The sequence below is a fragment of the Phocoena sinus genome, chromosome 12 (genome assembly GCF_008692025.1).
Source record: "Phocoena sinus isolate mPhoSin1 chromosome 12, mPhoSin1.pri, whole genome shotgun sequence".
Lineage (NCBI taxonomy): Eukaryota > Metazoa > Chordata > Mammalia > Artiodactyla > Phocoenidae > Phocoena > Phocoena sinus.
In genome coordinates, this window is record NC_045774.1 from 7,194,597 (window position 1) to 7,218,686 (window position 24,090).

General features: G+C 41.7%; 1 protein-coding gene across 7 annotated transcripts in view; it reads right to left on the minus strand.

Annotated features, from left to right (window-relative positions):
* Positions 1–24,090, minus strand: part of MAP3K4 (mitogen-activated protein kinase kinase kinase 4) — a 108,750-nt gene that overhangs the window by 8,788 nt on the left and 75,872 nt on the right. For 4 of the 7 annotated variants that reach the window (XM_032651827.1, XM_032651823.1, XM_032651828.1 and 1 more), the window contains 15 exons: positions 23,252–23,368; positions 21,679–21,778; positions 21,495–21,578; positions 19,806–20,072; positions 18,303–18,452; positions 16,162–16,323; positions 15,537–15,670; positions 14,922–15,000; positions 14,030–14,108; positions 10,712–10,808; positions 9,755–9,898; positions 6,426–6,526; positions 5,454–5,534; positions 2,214–2,405; positions 679–749 (listed from right to left, as the gene is read on the minus strand). In XM_032651827.1, coding sequence (XP_032507718.1) covers positions 679–749; positions 2,214–2,405; positions 5,454–5,534; positions 6,426–6,526; positions 9,755–9,898; positions 10,712–10,808; positions 14,030–14,108; positions 14,922–15,000; positions 15,537–15,670; positions 16,162–16,323; positions 18,303–18,452; positions 19,806–20,072; positions 21,495–21,578; positions 21,679–21,778; positions 23,252–23,368 — 1,858 coding nt within the window. The remainder of the gene's footprint in view (positions 1–678; positions 750–2,213; positions 2,406–5,453; positions 5,535–6,425; positions 6,527–9,754; positions 9,899–10,711; positions 10,809–14,029; positions 14,109–14,921; positions 15,001–15,536; positions 15,671–16,161; positions 16,324–18,302; positions 18,453–19,805; positions 20,073–21,494; positions 21,579–21,678; positions 21,779–23,251; positions 23,369–24,090) is intronic. The other 3 variants (XM_032651824.1, XM_032651825.1, XM_032651826.1) reach the window with 3 other exon arrangements.

Here is a 24,090-nt window from a genome sequence, read left to right on the forward strand (position 1 = left end):
GTCAGTGTGTTTGTGACTTCACTGCCAGGCTCTCTCCTCCTTGTTGAATTAAACACGCCTGCTTTAGAATATGTGGTCAGATAACAGCTAGTGGGATCATTTTCATAACGACAGACTGAATTAACCAAAACATGAAACATTCCTGTGATTCAGGAAGCAATCACAGGTGTTTAGGTTCTGGGCAAGATAAAAAGACGAGATAAGATTCTGCCCTCACGAAGTTTACAGCCACGCGGGAATGAGGCCATAAAGCAGCGCGGGTAAGTGCCACACAGGGAAGATGGGGAGATGCTGCACGGGTTGAGGAGGGGGCCACATGTGCCCGCTGCCCCCTCACAGCCACTCGGGGACCAACGGTCGCGCGGCTCTAGCCTCACCCTCCACGGCCCTCGGTGCCCCCCGCCGGGGCCTTCTTCAGGCGCTCCCTGCTCCTGCTTTCTACCTCCAGCAGATAAAAAGCTGTTCGTTTCTGAACCTTATCACAAATCCCACCCCCAACCCCGCCCAAGTCCCCTCTTGGTCCCAATGGTGTAAATGCTAAGAAGCAGACCTCAGGCCTAGACGACTCACTATGGAAGCACTTAGGCTAGCTCTAACCTCATAAACAAGTTTTGCTTCCAAATCTCTACCACACAGAGGCCTCAGACAAAAACGCCCCCAGAGGGCTGGAGCACCCACCTCCTTCATGGCCATCAGTTCACCGGTGTCCACGTTGATACAGGTATAGACCTTCCCATACTGCCCTTCCCCTGTGAACAGGAACAAATGAGCTGCTCTCAGCCACCAAAGCCAGGCCACTGTAACTCAGTGAAACGTACAATAATCTCTTCCAATTCCAAATCTGTATTCATACATCTATAACCATGCTTACTACAGTCTACTACTGCAAGATCTAAACGGTTTCTGAATGTTCCCTAATAACCGTAATAGCTGAAGTCTTAAGCAATCTTTTCACTATGTCTTACCTGTAAATGCCTGTGAATAGAGTAGAACTGACTGGCAAATCCCAGAAGAGGCATGAAGGTGAGTACTAAGCCCCCTAGTGCACACCTCTGAGCCCCTATGGCCCTCAAGGAGGTCTGGGCGAGGTGGGCGGGCAAGGCTAGTGGCCAGGAGTAAGCCTGACTGTCGTCTCAATGCACCTCATTGCTCTATGGCCAGGCGTGTGGGATATTAGTGGGATATTCTACTAACACACCTTTTGGGACATTAAACTAAGGGGATATATGGCTGAATAAGACCGAAAACAAGAATTAATACAATTTATAAAGGACTTGATTCTTTTCACTGTGTCTTCCCTGACAGCTCCACGAAAACTTCAGTGTCCTGAGGCTCCCAGAGTCTTGTATTACAACTTTGTTTGCTTCTTCAGACCTAAATGCTCAACAGATAAATGCATTTATTTATTTTTAAATGAGAGTTTTGTTTTTTTTTAAATTAATTTTGGCTGCGTTGGGTCTTCATGGCTGCACGCGGACTTTCTCTAGTTACGGCGAGCGGGGGCTACTCTTCATCGCACTGCGCAGGCTTCTCTTGTTGCAGAGCACGGGCTTAGGTAAGCAGGCTTCAGAAGTTGTGGCACGCAGGCTCAGTAGTTGTGGCACATGGGCTTACTTGCTCTGCGGCATGTGGGATCTTCCCAGACCTGGGCTCAAACCTGTGTCCTCTGCATTGGCAGGTGGATTCTTAACCACTGCGCCACCAGGGAAGTCCAGATAAATGCATTTAAATGGGGGAAAGATCTGAAACATAATCATCTCCTTCTCTCACACAATCTTATCACTAGTTATTTTACAAGAAACTGTTTCACTTGGAAATTAATTGATGTTTTAGAAAAGACTGTCCTGTCTTAATTTGTATCCAGTCTCGCTTCAATAATGATCTTGTGGGAATAAGATAAAAAGAATACAAACTAGAACAAATGGGTAAAAGTTGCGTGGCTCTCCACTGGCAACTTCTGGAGTTATCAGGCCAAACCATTCCATTGAATGAACCACTGAAAACTCTCTTTAGTCTAAAGTCTCTTTTGTATTGTTCTTAGAAAACACTTTACAAATGAAACAAAAACCAAACCCCTCTGCAAAAGATACAATGTATATTTGCCACCTCCCTAAGAGAAAAGGACCAACCATGTAAGATTTAACCTAAAGAAGTGTAACTATTGCTATTTCTAACAGAGACAATCTTTGTGTCATGTTCTTTAGTTTCCTTACCAATTTTGTTTCCTCTTTGCCACTTAAAGGTCACCTTCCTCAAGCCAACGTGCATAACATTGTCATAAGACTTAGGGGTATCACAAACTTGACCAATGATATTCTTTCTCCTCATTTCTCGATATCTCTTTTCTTCAAACAGTCGGACTGACTTCTGAATAGCTTCTATGGGTCCTTGCCTAGAAGCAGTATCTGCAGGGAGAAGTGCAAACTCAGTCGTCCCAACCACTGTAATCAAGTCAATTTCCAGCAAATAATAATAAAAACAGAGCAACAGACATTAGCACTCCAGCACAGCATTATCTATTCAGATACACAGCAGGTGAATTAAAGTCCATCAAAACCTAGCAACTTCAGAGTATACCACCCACTGCAGAAACATGCACATAAAACAGAAGCTACTCAGACACAGTCAATGATTTCCTGTAGCAAGAGTGTTGGTTAGACTCTGCAGGAACCACCCGCCTGTCTCCTCTCTCCAATCCGCTCTCAGTGACCAGAATTCTCTTACTAAAACGTAAAATCGGGTTGTGTTCTTTTCCCGCATAATTTATTTCACAGTTCATCGTGACCTGTTTACCGGAAGCCCGAGGCCACTGTGCATGCAGGCTCCCTTCCCGGTTCCCTTCTCCTACAACCGGCTCTGGACCAGCCCAGCTGAAAAGCCTCTGTGGGTCACCCCAAACCGCTTCTCACCCCATCCCCTTGCTCACACTCTCCTGTCTTCTCGCTGTCAGAGCTCTGCAGAAGTACTACACCTCTTCCAGGAAGCGTCTCTGTTGGGAAGGAAATTAAGTTTTCCTTTCTCTAGAGTAAGGGCTCTGGAATCAGAATCCCTGGAATAAAACCCTGGCTTCACCATTTTCTAGGTGTTTGACAATCAGCAAGTTAGTTAACTTCTTTATACATCAAATTCCTAATCTGTGAAATGAAGGTAATAATACCTCATTCAGAGATACTGTGAGAATTTAATGAAATCACGTACATAAAGCATTTAGCCCAGTGCCCGGAATATTAAAATATTTAGTAAATTTTAGCTATTGTTATTATTATTCCTTATTTTCCCATCAAGCTATCTCTATTTCTCCAACATATTTTATCATGATTTACAGTAAGAAATATCTTTTACACAAATAGATATCTAAAACGACAGTTTCGTGAAACACTATTACTCTTTCTACATGTGACTAGGATTCTGTCCAGTTTTTTTGTTTGTTTGTTTGTTTGTTTGCGGTACGGGGGCCTCTCACTGTTGTGGCCTCTTCCGCTGTGGAGCACAGGCTCCAGACGCGCAGGCTCAGCGGCCACGGCTCACGGGCCCAGCTGCTCCGCGGCACGTGGGATCCTCCCGGATCGGGGCATGAACCCACGTCCCCTGCATTGGCAGGCGGACTCTCAACCACTGCGCCCCAGGGAAGCCCTGTTTCTTTTTTAGTGCTGATTTTACAACCCACTAAAGGGTCAAAACCCATAATGTGAAAAGCACTGCTTTCTTTACATACATCTCCACTACCGTATTTCTCATCCTGTCCCCTAAAGAGCCATCTGAGAGCCTGAATTTTCTGTCTAAGAGATCACTGAGGACTGTGATGGCTGAACGGTTACTCTGAGAAGAGAAATTCCCAGAGATTTATAACGGCCCAATTACAGTGTCTGACTACAATCATTTCTTAAAAACATGGATCCTTGTTTCCCTTACCTCAGTACGTGACACATCGAGTCTACTCAGCATTGAATAAGATTTCATAGCTGTGAGGTCATGGACTCCACCGTCAAATATTTCTGGGAAAGGCCTATTTTTTTTTAACAGTAAACATTTCTCAAGATTTCCCAGTCTTTAATATGTCAGTGTCAACTGTAACTCTCCCAAGAGTTCCCAAATTCACTTGACAACAAAGTATTTGTTTTGGAAATTATCACAAAGACCTGGTATCCGTGGGACCTACCGGTTATGTGAGAGCCCCTGGAGGGACCCTCTTCCCTGTCACCAGGCTCAAGCTGAGGAAACCTCCGCCGACTCCTAACCCTCTACCGCACCTATAACCTGCCCAGGCCTGTCAAATGTGGCATCACAGCTGTTTTTGCTTCCATGGTTTTTTTAAAACCCCACCTTAGTCCAGCATCTTATTTTCCACTGTATCACTACAATGGTGTTCTAGCCCTTCTCCCTACTTTCCTCCCCAATTCAGGCCAGCAGGTTAAGCTTCCTCAGTGTCCTTCTTACCCACACCCTCACTCTCCCTGAACATAAGAGGCTTTCCAGCTCAAGAGGCTTCAGGGGCTGCCCACCATCGCTGGGTAAGGCCTTAATCACCTAGCCCTTTGCTGAAGACTGGCCGTGATCAGGTCTCCCCTACCCTTTCAGTTCCACCTCCGTTTACATCTACACTATCCAGGTCGGGCCGGGCCAGGCCAGGCTGGCTGGTCTGTTCTTCAGTCACTGGGCCTCCAGATGTGTTTCTCATTGGGTACTTCTCCTCTTGGCCTGAGGCAGACCTCTTTCCTTCAGGGGCCAGCCCAAGCCTCAGCCCTCCCTGGAACCCCTCCTGACTGCTCCAGGCCCGGTGACGGCTCTTCTGCTGCTCAGTTTCACACTTTTTGAAGGGGAGCTGTGGTGGCAAGAGCCCGGCCTGAAGGCAGAAGGAGTGCAGTCTGGTCCCAGCTCTCACTTACGATGACCTCGGCCAAATTATCTAGCCGCTCAGAAACTTCTATCATTTACAGAAAGAGAACAGGTTCTATCCTGCCCATGACTCAACACCGTTGTGACGAAGAGTATGTGAGAGCATTCTGTGCTCGACCACGGACTTTTCTGCTGTTTATTCTTGGGGTTTACATTGATCACTTCTGCTTCATACTGATGGACTGCTTTATAAGATGAATGCTTTCTCCAGCTTCTTAGCATAAGAAATACACGGCTACTCACTTCGCAAATATTTATCATATTCCTGCCATGTATAAAGAATTATGCTAAGGGCCCACCCAGGTGACATACAAAATGAACCATCACTCTGCTTAAAGAGTACAAAACCGAGTAAAACGTGTTCCTGCTGCAAAGGAGTTTGTAAGAAATAGGAAATGCACACAAACACATCACAGACAGAAAGTGATGTCAGAGGTCTAAAAAAGATCACAAAACATTAACGTAGAAGGTCTAATAATTCACAAGCTAAAGCATGTTTCAGCTGAAACTGCTCACCTTATGCTTAAACGTGTTAAGTTCAACATTCTTTCTCTTACCCTTAGTCTGACTGATAAGTGTCCGAAGTTCCCAACTTCTTCGAGTTGACCCACTTGAATCACCTTTTGGATATGCTGGTTCTGCAGAAAGTATTTTTTCATACAAATTAAGACTTATAAAACAAATAAGCGTATTTAATTCAGAACAAGACTGAAATGGTGAGTAGCGATGATTAGTTACCATCAACCTGTCATTCCTGGTGGTTAATTTCTGTTTGAGGTGAGTGTGAAAAGCTGTCTCTACAATCATTTATAGCAAATTTCACCAAGCTAAAAAGTTGTTAATGGAGTTACAGGACTTTAACCACAAAAACTTTCCACAAGTAGCGGACCTTAGAATACTGAGCAGAAACTGGTTTCTCTGGGGGCCCCCCTCCCGAGGCCCTGCCCAGGAGCCCAGCAGAGCTACAGCAGGAGCAACCATGTGGCTTCTGAGCAAAGACTCCTAGTTCTGCATCATAATAAAACTTCAGCATATCATTAAGAAGCACAGTGCCACTTTATTTATTTTTGCGGTACGCGGGCCTCTCACTGCCGGGGCCTCTCCCGTTGCGGAGCACAGGCTCCGGACGCGCAGGCTCAGCGGCCATGGCTCACGGGCCCAGCCGCTCCGTGGCATGTGGGATCTTCCCGGACCGGGGCACGAACCCGTGTCCCCTGCATCGGCAGGCGGACTCTCAACCACTGTGCCACCAGGGAAGCCCCACTTTATATTTTTAAAGTGAATAAGCGTGCTCAACAATTAAAATATCAGGAATAACAACTTTTTAAAATTATTTAGCAACAAAAAGAAAAAATGCAAATATAGCTAAAATGGCATTAAAAAGCCAATGTGTTCAGCACTAATCCTTCTCACAGGGCTCTGTCACTCCTTTACTTCGTTTCTTTTAAAAGGCCTTAACAGCAGAAACCGGTGGACTGAGACAAACGGTTAGGCTGACTGGAGATGCAGGGGACACCTTACACACTCACCATCTCGCTCCTCGGTGGGGCTCGAGTGACGACTCAGGGACCTAAACTGCAATTCGGCCGCTATGGAAGCCAATCGATCATTCTCAGGGACGCTGGAACCCCTGTTTTAATATTTTTAAAAATTAAGCTATCAATTCAATGGAACTCAAAATGAACGATCTGTGAGATTCTTCCAGAGCAGTGATTCTAAACTGGGGGTAACTTTCCCCCCCAAGAACACCTGGCATCTAGTGGGTAAAGGACAACACAAAGGACAGTCCCAAACCAATAATTATTCTCCCAAAGTAGCAGTGCTCCTACTGAGACACCTGTCCCTGGAGTTTGGCAGGAGAACGCATGAGAACCTGACTGCATCCTATATCGTTTTATGTTAAAAACAGCAACAAAAATAAAAACAGTATTTACTGAAGTGTTACTGACATGGGCTGAAAGTTCCATAATTTAAGCCCAGGATGGATAAAAATTATGAGCCGAATCTGGCTAATATTTAAAATCATCACATTCTATTTATGTACTTAATTCTATTTGAAGTGCTAAAATCACTACGATTCAGGGCTCAAATCTCTTAACGCGCAAATGTCAGGGAATACCTAGCAATTTCTCAAGCAGTAGGCAAGCAAAAGTGCAGAAGAGCAGGAAGCTTAACGTATAAAAAGGGCAAAGTTACTTTGCTGCTTTTCCAGAATAAAGTGTTCAGCAATCCAGAATGAATCCATAAAGATTAAATAAAGCCCAGAATTAAATAAGGGAAAGTGTTAAAATTATAATTCAAATCATCCAAAGTAAATACAGTGTTAGTCTATTAACAAGTTTAGTGCATTTTTTTTAAATGAATGATATAATGAAGTATGGTAGCATTTATGCTCTTTTTTATTATAGACTGAGTAGGTTTAAAGCAACATGGTCTACTGGACAGACATTCACAAATTATGAAGTATGCACTGCTTTGTTATTTCCCTAAACTCTCAAATCTGGTATAGTACTTGCTAAGTCTGAAGTGAGGGGGGATACCTTCCACTGCCATTAGTTCATCAAAGAGTCTTGGCACTGTTTCCTGGAAAAACCACTGATGCTGAACTGAAGAAACACATCCCACTCCTAAGCTGTGCCAAAGCCTGGGACCACGGAGAAGCCACTCAACATTTCTAGTTTCCTGATTTCCCAGAGAGAAGATTAGCCAATTCGACATCCTCACATTTTTGCCAGTGTAACAGGCAAGAAAACACACTGAGATGAAGTGATGCACGGGTGAACGTTTTAACAACCAGTTGCAGGGGGAGCGGCAGGGTATAGACTTCAACAATTTCCGTGGCGTAACAACTGGCTTGCAGGATTCCTGAAAAATGAACAATCAGCTCTTGCAGACCAGTAAGAGGCAGCTCCAGCGAGCAGAACACTGCAAAAATGTTTTCTAAACAACGGTAAAATAACTGAGGCCCAGACTATTTCCTAAGTCAGACTGTATCGAATCAAAATATTTATCAGAAGCTGTGGAGCAAAGTAAAATTTCACCGTGGCTGACGTATCTCTAAGACAGGCAAGGGCTGCACACACGCCTGCCGACGTCAGAAAGCGCAGGTACCACCCTGCCTCCTCACAGCCTGTTCACGGCCCAAGGCTGCTCGGAGACCCCGGCTGAGGGGCACGTGTGGCCCCTGTACAGGCGCTGGAGGCTGGGCCACGGGGTTAAGGCTGGAGGCAGCCGGGAGGCTGACAACCCGCGGCTCTGCACGCCCTCACGGCTCTGCTGTTCTGTACCTACGGCCACACACACCACCAGGAAGGACAGATCACTTTACTCCTCTGTGAACAAAGGCCTTCAAGATGGCATGTTACAATGGAAGTAAAATTTCTAAATCTCAAGGATTGTCCTAAAGCAAAAACGAAGAACACTTCTGAAATGCTGCTCAAAACATGCTGAGAAACTACGTAATGCAAAGCCTGGGGGACAAAACGCGGGGAGAGGCCGACTGCAGGTATTTTAACTTCTATACTCAAGTACATTTAACGCACACACCACCAACGTATAAAAGCCTCAACCAGAGTTCACGAAACCTCCTGTTCTGGAGAAACTGCGTGTGAACCAGTCCCGGCTGAGTGTTCTCCTCAACTATGACTGCCTTTTAGGGCACATCGCTTCCCTTACTGCATTAAGAATAAAGACAGTTTCAACCCCCCGCAGGGACATGAAGCACATGTGGAAATGTCTGCCGTGAAATGTTCTAAACGTGAGAAGCAGAGGGTAAGTGGGAATCTGTTCAACGTTAATTGTTAATTTTCTTAGTGGACTGCTTAAGCTGTAAAGTACTTCAGCATTTTCTTTAGGTTATAGACAGTTGCTAAAAATTAGGAATATTAATTCTTTTAGTGAATGAGAAAAATGGAACTATCTGTAGAAATTTTAGACTGTTATAAACTAAGTCTAAAAATAATTTAGTCTATTCGAAATCTAAAAGCATGTGTCATGTTTCTGCCAACATACTAATATTTTTTCTTAGGAGCAGGACACAGAGCTCTGAGTTCTCTCAAAATTTCATCTTTTCTGGTCAGCTTTGTTCGACTCTATCATCATCCTTATGGGAAGATGGGAATAGTGACGGTGCCCATTCTACCAGGCACAAGGGGGGAATTAAGAGCCACCAAATGTCCTTTCTCCATTAAGCATATGAGACCTTGATGAAATCCTCTACCCTCCCTGCCCCCCGCCCAAGAAAAACCCAGCCAGAATGGGAAGAACTGCCGCAGCCTCAGTACTTCTACAAAAGACTTCATGCCAGAGACTTAAATTTTTCCGGAGCCTGCCAGACATCTGACAGCTCTCTCCAGTAATGATCTAGTCTCCATATGAGATATAAACCACATGAGCTCATTTTTCCACTGCTATAAACCACTTCTAATCAACAACTGTATAAATTAGGAAAACGAGTGAGAAAAGTAATCCTCTTAGAAAAACAAATCACCACCTAATGGTATTACCTAGAAGTCACCTTTGAGCGACTCCTCAGAAACTCCTCAGGAAAGGCACTGTTTGCCAAGACTCTCCTATCAGTGGACCGGGCCCTTTCCCCTGACACTCTCTTCATGGTTATTATGAGCAGAGACTCTGGCCATTTCAGTTAACGTTTGTGCCAAAGAAGTGTAAACATCAGGCAGATTACCGACTTGTGCTGGAGCCTTGGGACCACGACCCCCCACGGAGGGCCCCTGCGCGTCACACACCGCGGGGAAGCAGGCCCCACGTGTCCCGGGACACATCCCCGAAGCTGAGGTCACGGCGGCCGCGCACCCGGGGGCGGGGGGCGGAGACGTGGCGCTGGTCGGGAGACTACCTGGTCTCATGGGCACTGCTGATGGGTTTGGGTGGCGCAGAGTCGCTGCCGGAGGGGCCGGGGCGACCGCTGGCGGCGGTGGCAGTGACAGTGGCAGCGGCGGGGCTGCTGAGGCTCCGCGTGTCCGCAGGCACGCTCCGGGTGCTGGGAGGAGAAGAAGAGCTTCAGGAACACAGGTGAGACAGCAGATGGGCTCTCACGTGGTTTCCATTAAAAATAGAGTCGGGTGAGGAAGCCAAAAATAATTTTCAAATATAAAATGCAAACTGTTCTTTGAGATTCAGGTCTAGGTATGAAAAAGAAAAATAACTAATTTCGAACTAATTATTTTCAACAATAATTGTGGTCCTTTCCTAGCAAGTAATGTAAAAAAAATAAACTTTTAAAAACTGATTATACAGGGGAGAAAAGATGCTCACTACTTCAAGATGCAGAAATGCCACCACATTCAAAGTAAATATTTTGAATGTACTAGAGTTTCCGAACTCACTTTAGAATTTAAGTTGCTTCGTAGTTACATACACACATAAAAGTCAAGACTGGAAGGATCACTCCAGTTTTTTCTCCACTTTTAAAATGACATTTAGTTCCTTTTCTCAAATGTTCACCACGCTATGCACACTCAAATTTGTTTTCCTAAAGTTATTTTTCAAAGAAAGGAAAAGAAAGAATTATTCCAAAGCTGGAAAGCATTTAGTAGCTTGAGGTTATAAATAAGCTGAGAAACTAAGTTATCTTGAAAGGTGCAAGTCTGTTTTAAACTTGCAGGTCTTCTTTTGTAACTAAGGCACTGTGGTACGTCTTCAAGATAACGAAAATAAGCGCTTTTTAAAATGTATAAACAAGAACACAGAAAACAGTATTTGGTATCAGAGCAAGCATCAGCAGCTCCTAGAGCGTCAGCACGCACATCAGAGAAGAATCCATAGAGCAAACAACTAGACAAGCACCAAATACCTGAATCCCTCTGGAGTTGGGATAATCAGATGCGGGTTAGGAGGGTCGCTATGGCATCGTGGTACCTTCACAGGACGGGGGCTGTTCCGATGAATGGCTGCCAGTGAAAAGAGCGACAAACGCAACTTGTTAAGGGGTCAGCAGGAAACTGTAAAACCAGGCAATTCAGTGGAAATGGGAGGTGGCTTATTTTTGCTGGTGATCAAAATAAAACCATTTATATAAGTAAGAAAATCGTACTACATACACAAATGCGGGGAAAGTGTCACTTTTTGAAAGTTAATAAAATTATATTACACATTTTAGAGACAGATGAAAATGTGATTTCTGTGGCATTTCTCCACTAAAAGGTTCCTTATGTTGTCTGAACTTTTAAAAAGATTCTGGTCAGGGGTGATACTTCAATAGGTCCTGAGTTGGGGAGAGGTCACTGTCATTTTCCTGAGTACTGGGAGTTTTATTTAATTCCTTTAAACCAAATCAGGAGGACGGACACTGGTTTAAATTGATTATTCTTTTCAGAACATGTTGTCTTCTCTTCTTCTTTTAAATATTCTGGTAGAAGGTAAATATGGATAAGATTTAAAACAAAATTTTAAAACTAGATACAATTTTAACCAAAATTTAAAAAGAGACCTTACCTAGCAATTACAAAGATGCTGACAATTCTACTTCCCCAATGACTAAATGTAACTAGTCATGGATATGATATATTTTGTCTATTTCTCCCTAACATGTTTTCCTCTGATTTTTAACTTTGTTTTAACCCTCCCTAGTTTTTTTTTAAATGTCATATTTTCTCTTCACGTTAATAATTTTAGTCTACATATACATGTTTTATTCTAAATATGTTTATCCTAAATGAAAATACTTCTTCATGGTTTTTGTTTACTTTTAATAACACTACACAGGAGAGAGAGGAGTACCAAAAATGCAGAGATCTGAAGGGAAAACTTGCAAAACAAAAATCAAGTAATTGTTATGAAGAAACCCAGGCAATTTGTATCTCTGGCTCATTATCTCAACTACCACAACCTTAAATGGAAGTAATTCAATAGGAAATTCAAAGGCAAAAAGAAAAAAGAAAAACCATTTGGTGAGAATGCTGGTGTCTCTAATGCAGCAAACGTACTGAGAACTACTGAGTCAAAAATTACTACAAAATTTTCCCATGAAGGTATAAAAATAAAGACATTCTGTTAAAACACACACACCCAAGTTTAACACTCTTCATTCATGAAACAGAACATTTCTTTTAAGAGTATGTGTATCTAAGTGTTACAAAACTGTGCTACTTCATTGAAAAGAAAATCCAAACGGCCAATCAACATAAAATAGATGCTCAAATTTCACTAGCGGTGAACATTTATCATAGAGATGTTTTTCATGGCAAAACTAACCAAACAAATAAGGAAATGGTGGAAAGAATTGTAGAATAACCACAATGGACACAATGTAGCCACTAAAGAGAATGAATTGGATCTATACTTGTTGACATGGAGGGATTTCTACAATTGTCAGAGATTAATATCCAATGTGATCCAATTTTTATACAGTAAACGGCAGGAAAAAAAACAATGGCATCTGTGCTTGCATGATTATATGGGCATAAAGAAAGGTGTAGTAGAATGCATCCGTGTAATTATATGAGTATACAGAAAATATAGAAGGTTCTATACCAGACTCTTACCATCTGCTTACAATGACAGAGTGTCTATCTACCCATCCTTATGAGGGTAGAGCAGAAGGAGAGAAAAGAGTAAGCAGCAACGACAACAATGTGCTCTCTCACTTTCATTGATTTCTCTAGTAAGGAAAGAGCACAAAACCAAATGATGACTCCCGCCATGTGTAGAACGCTACAATTTACAATATGTCGTTACATTATTGAACCCCCATTAGCATCTGATTTTAAGCATTTGTAGGGGAGGCGCAAAGATGTTCAGTGAGCAGCCCCAGGTCACTCAACTGCCAGGCAACCTGGCTCTCCGTCCAGTGCAGTTTCCACCAACCCAGTGGCTGCGAGGACGAAGGCCAAGTCGTGCCCACAGAGAGTGCTGCGAACCGACTGTCCCGCCCGCAGTGTGGGGCCAGGCAGAGTCAGCGGCTCACATGCTAGCAGTGACTACCTGTGGACTACGTGGGTATGAGGTTTTTTTCCCTTTGTAATATTTTTCTACATGTATGTTTACTACATACATTTTCTACGTTGTAATTTTTTTCTACAATGAAAACGATTCCTTATGTAATAAAATACTTCAAAGAGGTAATTTTTACTGATTATTTATCATTTTTCTTAGAGAAATATTTTGGGAAATCAGAAACTCAAAGTATTTATGATACTACGCTTAATCAAAAGATTGATGAGAATATAGCACGTTTTATATAAAATGTTCAAATAGTTTTATAAATGATAACTTTCATTTCATTAGCAGCCTTGGGAGAAAAAGAGGTATAAACTGGGTGAATTTTAAAGATAAAGAAATCAAGCGTTAAGTCCTGGTCTACTAAACTTTCAGTCGCTAGCAAGTACCCTTTAAGATACAGCTGCTGCTCAATCTACCATTCATGAATTATTTTCTTTTGTGTAAATGAAATGTTTAAAATTTCTAAGTTTTCATTTTTGGTTGTTTATTACATATAAATATAGTTTTGCTTTGGTTTACTATCTCAAGAATAGGGTAAGACAGCCGTTTTCTGATACATATTTTGTTTTAAAGTTTCAACATACACTGTAAAGCTACGTATCAACTGGAACTGAAAACTGTAATTTAAGTATATTATAGCAGAACTTAACTTTTTTCTTTTTTTAAGTAACACCAAATAGGAATTTGGGGGAGCAATTAGGAATTCTCTACGTTAGTGAGGAATGGGTACTTTGGAAAGCCGTGAAGAAAACACTCATTCTCCTTCAAAAGGTGAGAAAGGAAGGGCAGAACAATTACACTCACCCACCTGCAGCAAGAAAGGCCTTGCTTCTTACCAGACAACTATTTCTCTAAGTCTCTCCTCCCCAGGGGAAAAGAACTTAGGGAGGGGAGAACAGAATGAGAGTGTTGGTGTAACAAGAAAAAACCTGTAGTTTAATACTGTGGGCAAGCGTAGACCACCTTGTGCTTGCATTTTAATCTTCCTGTTAAATTCAGCAAGACTACTGTGGAGTTCTCTATGTATACACCTCATTCCTGTAACTTTCATTGTCATTTTCCTGAATATTCTTAGAGAACCTCTATAGCATTTTAAACAACTGCAATGATGAGACAATGTGCTCACCCAAACCAGGAGGCTCTAGGAGTGACGCTCTAACTGTTTTCTTACCAAGGTACAAACCTGTAATAGGACTGTGCGGCTTTCCTATTACATGGCCAATGCATTCATTCATCAGGGCTTGTAAACTCTAGAAACCAAAGGAAATGGAAAAGGAAAAGAGAAAGAATGTACACTCAATTATATAAGTCGCACAAATTAGGCTTTCGGTATATTTAAAAGAAAACAGGCTATCCTTAAGTAAATATTTTCAAAGTTAGTTTAAAAGAAAATAGGTATAAACATAAATCGTACATAATTTAAGATTATATACAATTCCACTTTTTATCAGCTCCCCATAATGCAATGATGTACACAAGCAAAGGACTCCTGTAATCTCCTCTACTATTTGGAGGCTAAAATGAGTGAATTCACATTTGAACATCTTTCTGATCTGATGGAATTTATCTGGATACTGGTGATAATATTTAACATTTGCCGTTATGCTCTATAATGACGCACACTGGACTTGCCTGGCGGTCCAGTGGCTAAAACTCTGTGCTTCCACTGCAGCGGGCGTGGGTTCAACTCCTGGTTGGGGAACTGAGATCCCGCGTGCTGCACGGCGACTAACACTGAAGTGAAACAGCTATTCCTTGCTCTTCATGGAGCTGCTAAAAAGCAGCGGCACTTTACAAAATACAAAACCGACACGTGTTTTGTAAGTGCCAGGCTGCACGAACAACCGTACACTGACGTGGTCAGCTGGACAACATTGTTATAAAAAGAGCACTGAACGTCCTACTCGGCTATTAGCGCTTTAACCTCTCGGCATTATCATGACAATTACGTGAAAATATTTCAGAACCGCTTTTAAATTAATAAAAAGATACACAATCAGAAATAGAGAGTGATCAAATTATTTGGGTTTTTTTAAGGAAAAACACTTTAGAATATCCCATACCAGGAAGTCATCTTCTGGTAAAGCTGAAATGAAAGCAGGTTCAATGGCTTGCAGGAAGTCAAAACCTTGAGTTGCCCACCTGTCACGAGGAAAAGTTCAAGAGTCACAAAACAATCAAACAAACGCCATAGTCATTTTAGTCTATACAATCCTGAAAAGTAATCTGATTGGAAAATTACCATCTAGGACAAAACACATTTGTGTCTCTGTCATCTGCCTCGTGTTGAGTAAGTGTACATCATGTTTTGAGAAAGACAAATAGCTTTTTAGTAAAGGAACAGGTTACCAATTTCTTTTCCATTTACACTAAATAAGAGGCATAAATTTCATGAAGGAGAAAAGAAGATTAGCAATCAGGAAGACCTGTCCAGGGAGAATGTGAACTGCTTAAAGATAACTCATTTTGGAACAATTACAAAAGAAAAAGTTTTCCAAGAGTTATGGGGGTTTCTATGTAAATAGGTTTGTTTTTTAAAAAAGGAAGAAAAAAACTGATCACCAAAGAGTTCAAAATGCTTTTTGTGTCATCTGCTCAGAAATCCCGCATAAAATATATGAATGAAGTATCAGCAACCCCACATGGCTCATGAAGGAGCCATCCTACGTGGTCATTACCTGGGTCTTGTCCCTCTACCACTCTCACATTTAGTCAGGACGTAATTCATCCACTTCCGGGCAAAGCTTATATACTTGTCTCCTATCTTCTGTCTAAACTCGCCAGACATCAAACGAACGACTTCTTTATGATACTGTAAGAAGGTTTCACGTATATCAAGATTAAGAAGAAAACCATTACACAAATACCTAAACACTATAATGCTGTTTAAATGCCATTTTTCTAAAAACGGAAAGCAAAAGCCAATGAACTTTACATATTCTAAAAAGAGTGTGAAGAGTTATAGAGAAAATAATGTCTTAAAATGCAATTTCACAAATGTCTTCCTCATAAGTTGAAATTAAGAATATGCTTTTATGATATTAAACATCTCTTCAAGAAGGTTTTTAAATGTAAGTGGATAGCTGTTAACACAAAATAAAAACTGAGTAAATATCTGACAGTTTAAAAGTAACCCAGCATTTCTGATATTCAGCAGGGATGTAAGATGACACTCTTGACTAAGCTGTGATTACAATAATGAGATCATGAGATTTGCTGTACAAGATTCCTAACGCTTTCTGTAAGTAAGTTACAAAGCAATCGCAAAATTGTACTGTGTTTTTCCTCTTATTTTGTACCTACCTCGAACCCAAAATTGTACCCTTGAATCATGGCTTCTCGATAATACTGCTGCAACGTAGCAGACTCAGATTCATCAACTTCGGCGTCAAATTCTGAAGTGAACATGTGGTCCACCCGGTCAATGGCATCACTTATTCTGTTGCAAAGTTCTAATGCATCATTCTAAAGAATCCCAAACCATAATTAATCCAAAGTGAAACAAATCACACAATACTTATTGTATTTTAGAGGAAGATTTCTTTCATCATCACACAGACATTGACCATTGTAATATATTCCAGTCATATTTATTTTGGTTATTCAAAAGGAATGACCAAAAATAGAAAAAAAATTAGTATTTTCATTTTTATTTGTATTAGGTATTCTTAAAAACTTATGAAATACAAGAGGAAAACAGTCCATTTAAAATGTGATGCCTAATTACAAGGTGGTCTTTGAATAGATGCTTACAGCTTCGATATTTCTGCCTATCAACCACCAGTTGTTTTCTCCCCTCGGTGGTTGCTCAAGTGTAAGTACGGTTTCAATTCCACAGAGTGAACTATGATTTCTAAATGACCTCCACAGTGTTATTAGTCGTACTGTCCTTCTTATCCCCCTGCTCAGGGGTTCTCAACCGAGACCAATGTTACCACCCCAGGGGACACTGGCAACGTCTGGAGATATTTCTGGTTGTCCAAACATGGGGTGGAGGGGTGTTGTGAAATCTACTGGCATCTACTGTGCAGAGGCCAGGGATGCTGCCAGACATCTTACAACACACAGGGCAGCTCCCCCAAACTAAGAATTATTGACTGACCTAAAATGTCACCAGTATGGGGGTTGAGAAACCCTGCCCCAGCTCAAGCTTTGTTGTCTTCCCTAATTAATAGTACAACAGCTCCAAATTGGGTTCCCTTTCTACCCACCCTTAAACACACACATTATGTACACGTCTCTATCAGGTAGTTCCTCTACATAGTATTCCAAAATATTCTTCCAAAATCTTTGACAATTCTCTGGGGCTTAGAAGATGACATCCAAAATCTCTCAACAGCCTGATTTTTGCCCACCTGATTTTAGTAACCTCCTCTCTCACTACTTTCCACTGTATACACCAAGATCCAAGCAAATCAGACTGCTTGATATTCAGTGAGCCTTCTCATAACCCTGATCCTCAGACACCAATGCCCAAATGTTTCTCTTATTGGTCCCTTCCCAATTTGCATCTTTTGAAATAACTCCCAAGCTGAAATGCCTCCATGGCAGCAATTCCCAGATGCTACTAGGAGGATCTAATCTCTCCCTCCTCTGTACTTTAGTGTGACAGTTTAGATCCTTAAGGCTACAAATTCCTTAAGCTCAAGAATAATCAATATCTTATATAATTTTGTACTCTCCAGAATTCATTAACTCAAACTAAAAGAAAAAACAAAAGTCCCCTGCCCCGGTATCTGAGTGGGGTGACAATCTGTAAGAAAGAATGTTTATAGACAAATAAGACAAATCAGATTGACAAAAGGAAAACAAACGTTTATCAAAACTACTTGTAATTTCAAGAAGTCCCTCTTCTTCAAGAAGTCAAGCCTTAATGTGACTGAGAAGACTGATGGGCTGCGGGAAAGTGTGCATGAGACCAAGACTGATAAATGGACTGCAAAATAGGAAGCAGGTGAGAATGGGAAATAATGGCAGAGAACGCAAGGCTCTGCCTTGGCATGAACTTCAAGGCCTTTCTGCCTGTCTGCAACTAGCTTTCTCAATTAATTTGACTGAATGAAAGAATAAATAACTCTTCTTTTAAATTACATATTTTTGACTTAAGGTGCCTCTAGTAACTACTGGTAATTGCTAAAGGAGAAATAAACTTGGATTAGGAATGAGGAGATCTAAAAGTCCAATACTAACCAACCACGTGACCATTAAGAAGTCACGTGACGATTCAAATTTTTATCCTCTCCAATTCTAATGTTACACAGTTCCAAGAAAGAGCCAGGAAATTTTTAACTTAGACATGGGGAAAATGGGAAGAGAGGGAGAGTGGGGAGGACACTGTAAGAGTTCAAGTCCCTGGAGTGACTTAAATTATGACAAACTGATTCTTCCCTAGCATTACGCCAAAGGTAAATAAATTAGTTACGGTAGAGTTGATGGTGAGATACCTTCAGCTGCTGCAAAGCTCTGGCGATGACGGGCTGACTGGATGTCTGCTCCTGGCGTAGCGTCATGAGTCCTTCAGTGGACTGCTGGAAAGTTTTTCTGTGAATTATGAGATGCGCAGACTCCATGACAACTAGTAAAAGATTATCCACCTGGGAGGAAAAGCAAGCACAGGGCTTAAACACAGACCCACTTAGTTTTCCACTCTAGTTCAACCCCCAGTCCCAAAACAAGACCAACCTCAGGGCCACCAGGCCAGCAACCATCTGATCAGAAAGTGGCTGTCAAGCACAGCTACTCCCATGGAGCAGCACACTGCAGGGGGCACTGACGGTTCTGATCTCCAGCGCAACGGGGAGGAGTCCCACGGAATTATGTGGGTATGAAGTCTTTGAAGTATGCTAGAACTCCAAGAAATTCATTACTCCTGGAGCAGAGTGTGTGCCTGTGTGTGTGTTGAAGCAGCATGTGGAGACAGAAAATGCAGGAATAAGAGTGGGATGAGATGAGGGGCCTTGCATGAAACAGAAATCAAGACTTTATTATTTGTATTCTTGAAGTGATGGTCATTGCAGTATTTTGAGTAGACCTGTGATGAGATGTATGAATTATAAGGATCATTCTGGAAGTACCAAAACAAGCAAACAAATACAGAATTGGAGGGAGGGAAGGCGAGGGTTGAAGCAAGGAGGGCCCTGCAACAGTCCAGGAAAGGGATGATAAGGTCTGACCGCGGCAGCTGCTCTGGGGATGCAGAGAAAGGCTCATTTACTAGAAAGGCTTCGGTGCTGGGGCTAGTGACTAAGTGGAAGTGGGGGGGGAGGCTGAAATTATATGAACCGTCACATCCTGGTTTAAACAACTGAGTGGACAGAGCACCAGTCACTGAGACAGGGAATACAAGAGAGAAGGCAGAGCTGAGGGGACAGTTGGCCAGGGTGCCCAGCTCTGGTCTGGCTGAGTTCGAGGTACACGTGTGCACTCACCACCGCTGTTCCAGAGCTGAACACAGAGGCATGAGGAGGCTTCTTACAGTTTGAATTACTGAGTTACACAGATTGTCATGGGATCCCTGTTACGTAGGCAGGTGAAAACCTTGACTACAAAAATGAAAACTTAAGTAGCCAGCAAATCAGAGTACTTGGAGAACTGGGATTTCTGGAACTACAAGTTAAAGGAGTAGATAACTCCTTTCAGGTCACGGGTGGTTGGATCTAACTACATACATGGCTGCAGTAAGGAAAGATATAAATAAAACTTTTCAAATATTTTGCTATAACTGAACATACTTAAAGAATTTGCCCGAATATTTTAGTACAATAATGCTACAAAACTATCTATCAAAACATCAAGGTCTATTTTGGGGAAGTGGATACTTGAGACTGCTTAAACCAATCATTCATGAGCTGCTAACAATTCCTTTTTCCTAAAAGTATTTTAAGTAAGCAATACTGCTTCCAGGCAGGGTGGGGAACGGTGGGGCAGGGACTGGGAGTGAGACAGACCTGCATGCTTCTCAAGGTATCAATAGTCTCCACCTGAGGCACAATTTTGACAGGCTGTGCCTCCCACGTGGCCCAGCTGCCATCTGAGTCCTGAGCGCGGTCACTATGTTTGGTTAGAAGCAGATAGGCGTCAATTAGTACTTCATATGAGTCTTTCGAGCAGTCCTTTCCTGCGGCTGCATTGAGTAACTGCAAAATAATACTCTTCTCCTCAGCAAGGGTGTCTGGAACAAACACCTGCAAGTTTTCTAAGCCAGGAATTTGTACCTGGAAAAGAAACAATCCAAAATCTTGAATTAAAGAACATAGTATATTATAGAAATGTTATTTGAAAAACAAAACAAAACAAAAAAAACCTAGAAAAAGTCAAGTGGGTTTGGGCAAGGAGATGTGGGAAAGGCATTAATTAGAGCTATGAAGGGAACGGCAAGTCCCGTCATCCCTGGGCATCCACGGAGGCCTGGTTCCGGGACCCCCTCGGATACCAAAATCTGTGGATGCTCAAGTCCCTTATATAAAGTGGCGTAGTATTTGCACGGAACCTATACACAACCTCCCGTATACTTCAAATCATCTCTGGATTACTTATAATACCAAATACAATGTGAATGCTAGGTAAACAGTCGCCAGCACGTTGCAAATTCAAGTTTTGCTTTTTGAAACTTTCAGGAATGTTCTTTTCCTAACTATTTTCAATTTGCAGTTAGTTGAATCAGCGACTGCAGAACCCGCAGATACGGAGAGCCGACTGTAACCCACTCAGTTCAGTGTGACTGGAGGAGGGAGAGTGTGACTACACTGGGGGAGAGGCTTGGTAAAGTTTCTCCGCATACAGGGAATCCTCCAGTTTCTTTATTTTCAACAACAAAGAGAACACTCATCAGGGGAAGAATGTCAGCCTGAAACAACCTCAGTGAATGCCACTGCAGTGCAGCTTTTATGCAAGACTGCTCCCGCAGAGCAATGCCCTGCAGTGGACACTGGTGGCTAGGGTCTTCGGCACCAGGAGCAGAATCCCAGGGGAGCACATGCCGCACGACGTCTTTGAAACAGAAAGTCACCTGACTCAGTGAAAGGCAAAAGATGTTAATACAGATCCACTAATTATTCTTGACGGGGGCACCGTAAAAAGCCTTTTAAAGATCACTGGAACAAGGGGTACATATGTGATTACGTTGTGCAAGTCACACATAAACACATGTGGGATATAACTTCCCGTGACATCATACACAGATTCTGAAAGTACTAAGCTCAAACAGCTTAAATGGGAGCAAACACGGTGACTCAAAAAGTGGGTCTAGCGATGGCCAGGACACTGACGTCAAAGATTCACGTAGAAAATCTGAATTGTTTTAGGAAATGTGAGGGTGAAAAAGCAATTACTTAAAAGCAACACATTACTTTATAGACATTATTTTAAATATATATGTGTAACTAATTTGATAAATTATACTGTATGAGTAAATGTTTGGGGTTTTTCTTCTGTATTCTTAAAACAAGTTAGTAAGTCAAGTATGAAAAACTTTTTCTAATTGTTGCATTGGGAAATTATGGGACAGCCTTAAAACTGGGGTCCACATATGGACCGCAAAGCCCAGAATATTTACTATCTAGACCTTTAAGAAAAAGTCTGTCTGTTTTAGAGTAAAGTAAGAAAGGTAAAATAATTATGCCACCTTAAATACATACCTTAACGTACTGTTTTGATTTCAGGACATCCAGAAGGTCTCTAACTGGGGCTGAAAGTATGAACTCTGCAGCTATTTCCAGGTCCTAGGATCACAGTTACAAAGAAACTTCTTTAGGGTTAGCTTTTTAAAAAATAAAAGAAAAGTAAGAAAAAAATAATAATTAATCAGGATTGCTAACTCACCTTTCTCAGCATTTTAGCAAATCCAAGTGCTTTGGAGGCTCTTTCTCTAGCCTCGTGAAAGAGCTCCTTCAGTGCTCGACTGATCTCTATAACAGATCTCCTGCCAAGTTGATTGAAATCCAGTTAGAATACATTACGGTATGCCAAGAAATACACAACAATACAGATGAAGCAAATTCCAAATCACGTTAATAAAGACCTAAGATTTTAGAAGCTAGCAATTGTTGGGAATGGATTCATAATATTCAAAACCTTGCTCCCCACAGCTTTCTAGAAAGTACTTGTATTTTTTAAATAAGGAAGGCACACTTAATAACCTCCAAATAGGAGTATGCTCAATCTTCTAAAGGCTTCATTAGGATAATTCTTGGAGTTTGAAATAAGTTCTTGACTCCCAGCTCATAATCTAACTAAAAAGGAATATATATATATATACATAATAGTAATGAACCAGCAAACGTTTAACAACCTGCTCCCCCCAAAATATTGTCTTGTGTGGTGTTTGCTGATTTTCATGGTGTGAATACTCCCGTCACAGCTGTTTTCAATCCACCAACAGGACATCACTGAGCTATGACTTGGGAAGGGATGTGCACAAGGCCCGTGGCCTCTCTGCAGCCAGGACAAGTCCGCCCCACAAATCACTGCACGTGGACCCACGTCTAGATCCATCCCTAGTAAACAATCAGGGCATCATCAGACCCATTCTCTACTTCACCGTCTTAATTCTTGAATTCTCGTCTTTTGAATCTTCCATGTTTGCGTTCAAAACTGCAAGACCTTCTACAAACTAATTCACCCCATTTCTCAGCTATTAGGTATTTTCCCAGGTGAGAGCCTATGTGGTCACTTCTTTCTCTAATCCTGGCATAAAGACATCCCAGTGTTCTGAAACCCAAAAATGTGTTTTTTATCAAATTTTGGAAAGTGAGAGAAAACATCTCTGGAGAAGTTAGTTCTGCCTGAGCACTTCCTAATGTTGACTCATAGGGTATTGCTGATAACTGGCCACTAAATAGCTATATGAGTATTACATATGCCACAAAAACAGCACTTTGACATGGTTCATCCTCAATGCCATCTGCACAGAGTTGGAGGAAATGCAGTAGGTGTGCAAGCCATGGTTTCGGGTTCTCAAGCTTAGAGTTCAACAGAAGGGATAAGCTTAGTATAAAAACAATAAAAATGTACCAAATATCAATTAAATGTATTCATGGACTGCTACAGAGTCTTTAAAGGACAGAAACAATTATTTAATTAAAGACATTCCAGAACATGTGAACGAATTCTACCCTACTCATTTTTAGTCAACTTAAACAACATTTTCTCGAAGGACACTGTTTTTATTAGGCTAAATAAAAATCACCTTCAAAGACAATTTTACATAAAACCATAACTAAGGGATCATATAAAAAGACAATACAGTAGTAAGAAATAAATCCCTTTATGTCTACTACCCAAGTTCTTCAAGTCTGACATGATTTGGTTTCAACAAGGCTCATTTCAGGCTCATTACCAAGAATAAAACTACATGAAATAAAAAATGGGAGAGGAAAGAAAATGCAACTTCAACCTTATTTCATCTGAAGCACTGCTATCATCGGCACTGGTCCAGAACTCTGCACAGCTCTCCTGTAAGCCGGATTCTAGAAAGCTTCCTGTAGATTTCAGCAGCATTCCTGCAATGTCACTAAGGGAACAAAAACAACAAAAGTAAACCAGAGAAGAAAAACTGTCCTCACTCATTCTAATTCTTGAATGAGAAACTCAGAGATTCAGCTATTATTTTAATAGTTTAAAAATCAGTGACAGTGGGCTCCCCTGGTGGCGCAGTGGTTGAGAGTCCGCCTGCCGATGCAGGGGACACGGGTTCGTGCCCTGGTCCGGGAAGATCCCACATGCCACGGAACGGCTGGGCCCGTGAGCCATGGCCGCCGAGCCTGCGCGTCCGGAGCCTGTGCTCCGCGACGGGAGAGGCCATGACAGTGAGAGGCCCGCGTACCGCAAAAAAAAAAAAAAAAAAAAAATCAGTGACAGTGAGAATTTTCTTTTAATATAAAATCACGATTGATATGAAACAAGTAGAAATCTCTAGTATGGAATGTAGGTACCTTTGTTCTACAACCAGTTTTTCATTATAAACCTTAAAATCTTAAATAACATTCACAGTAGCTATGTAATTATCACACAAATGTTATTTTCATCTTAAACAAATGTTCAAAATGGTGTAAAATGGCCTCAAATATATATCTACAACAAAATATTTTTTAAAAGCTTAATGAACTAAACGATGGCATAAGAAATAAAGTGAATTCCTTAAATGCAATTGTTTTTAAAAACTTCCCTCACAGTTAGCTTTCACAGTCAATAAACATGAACCACTCTAACCAGCTGATGCTTCTCGTCAAGTAT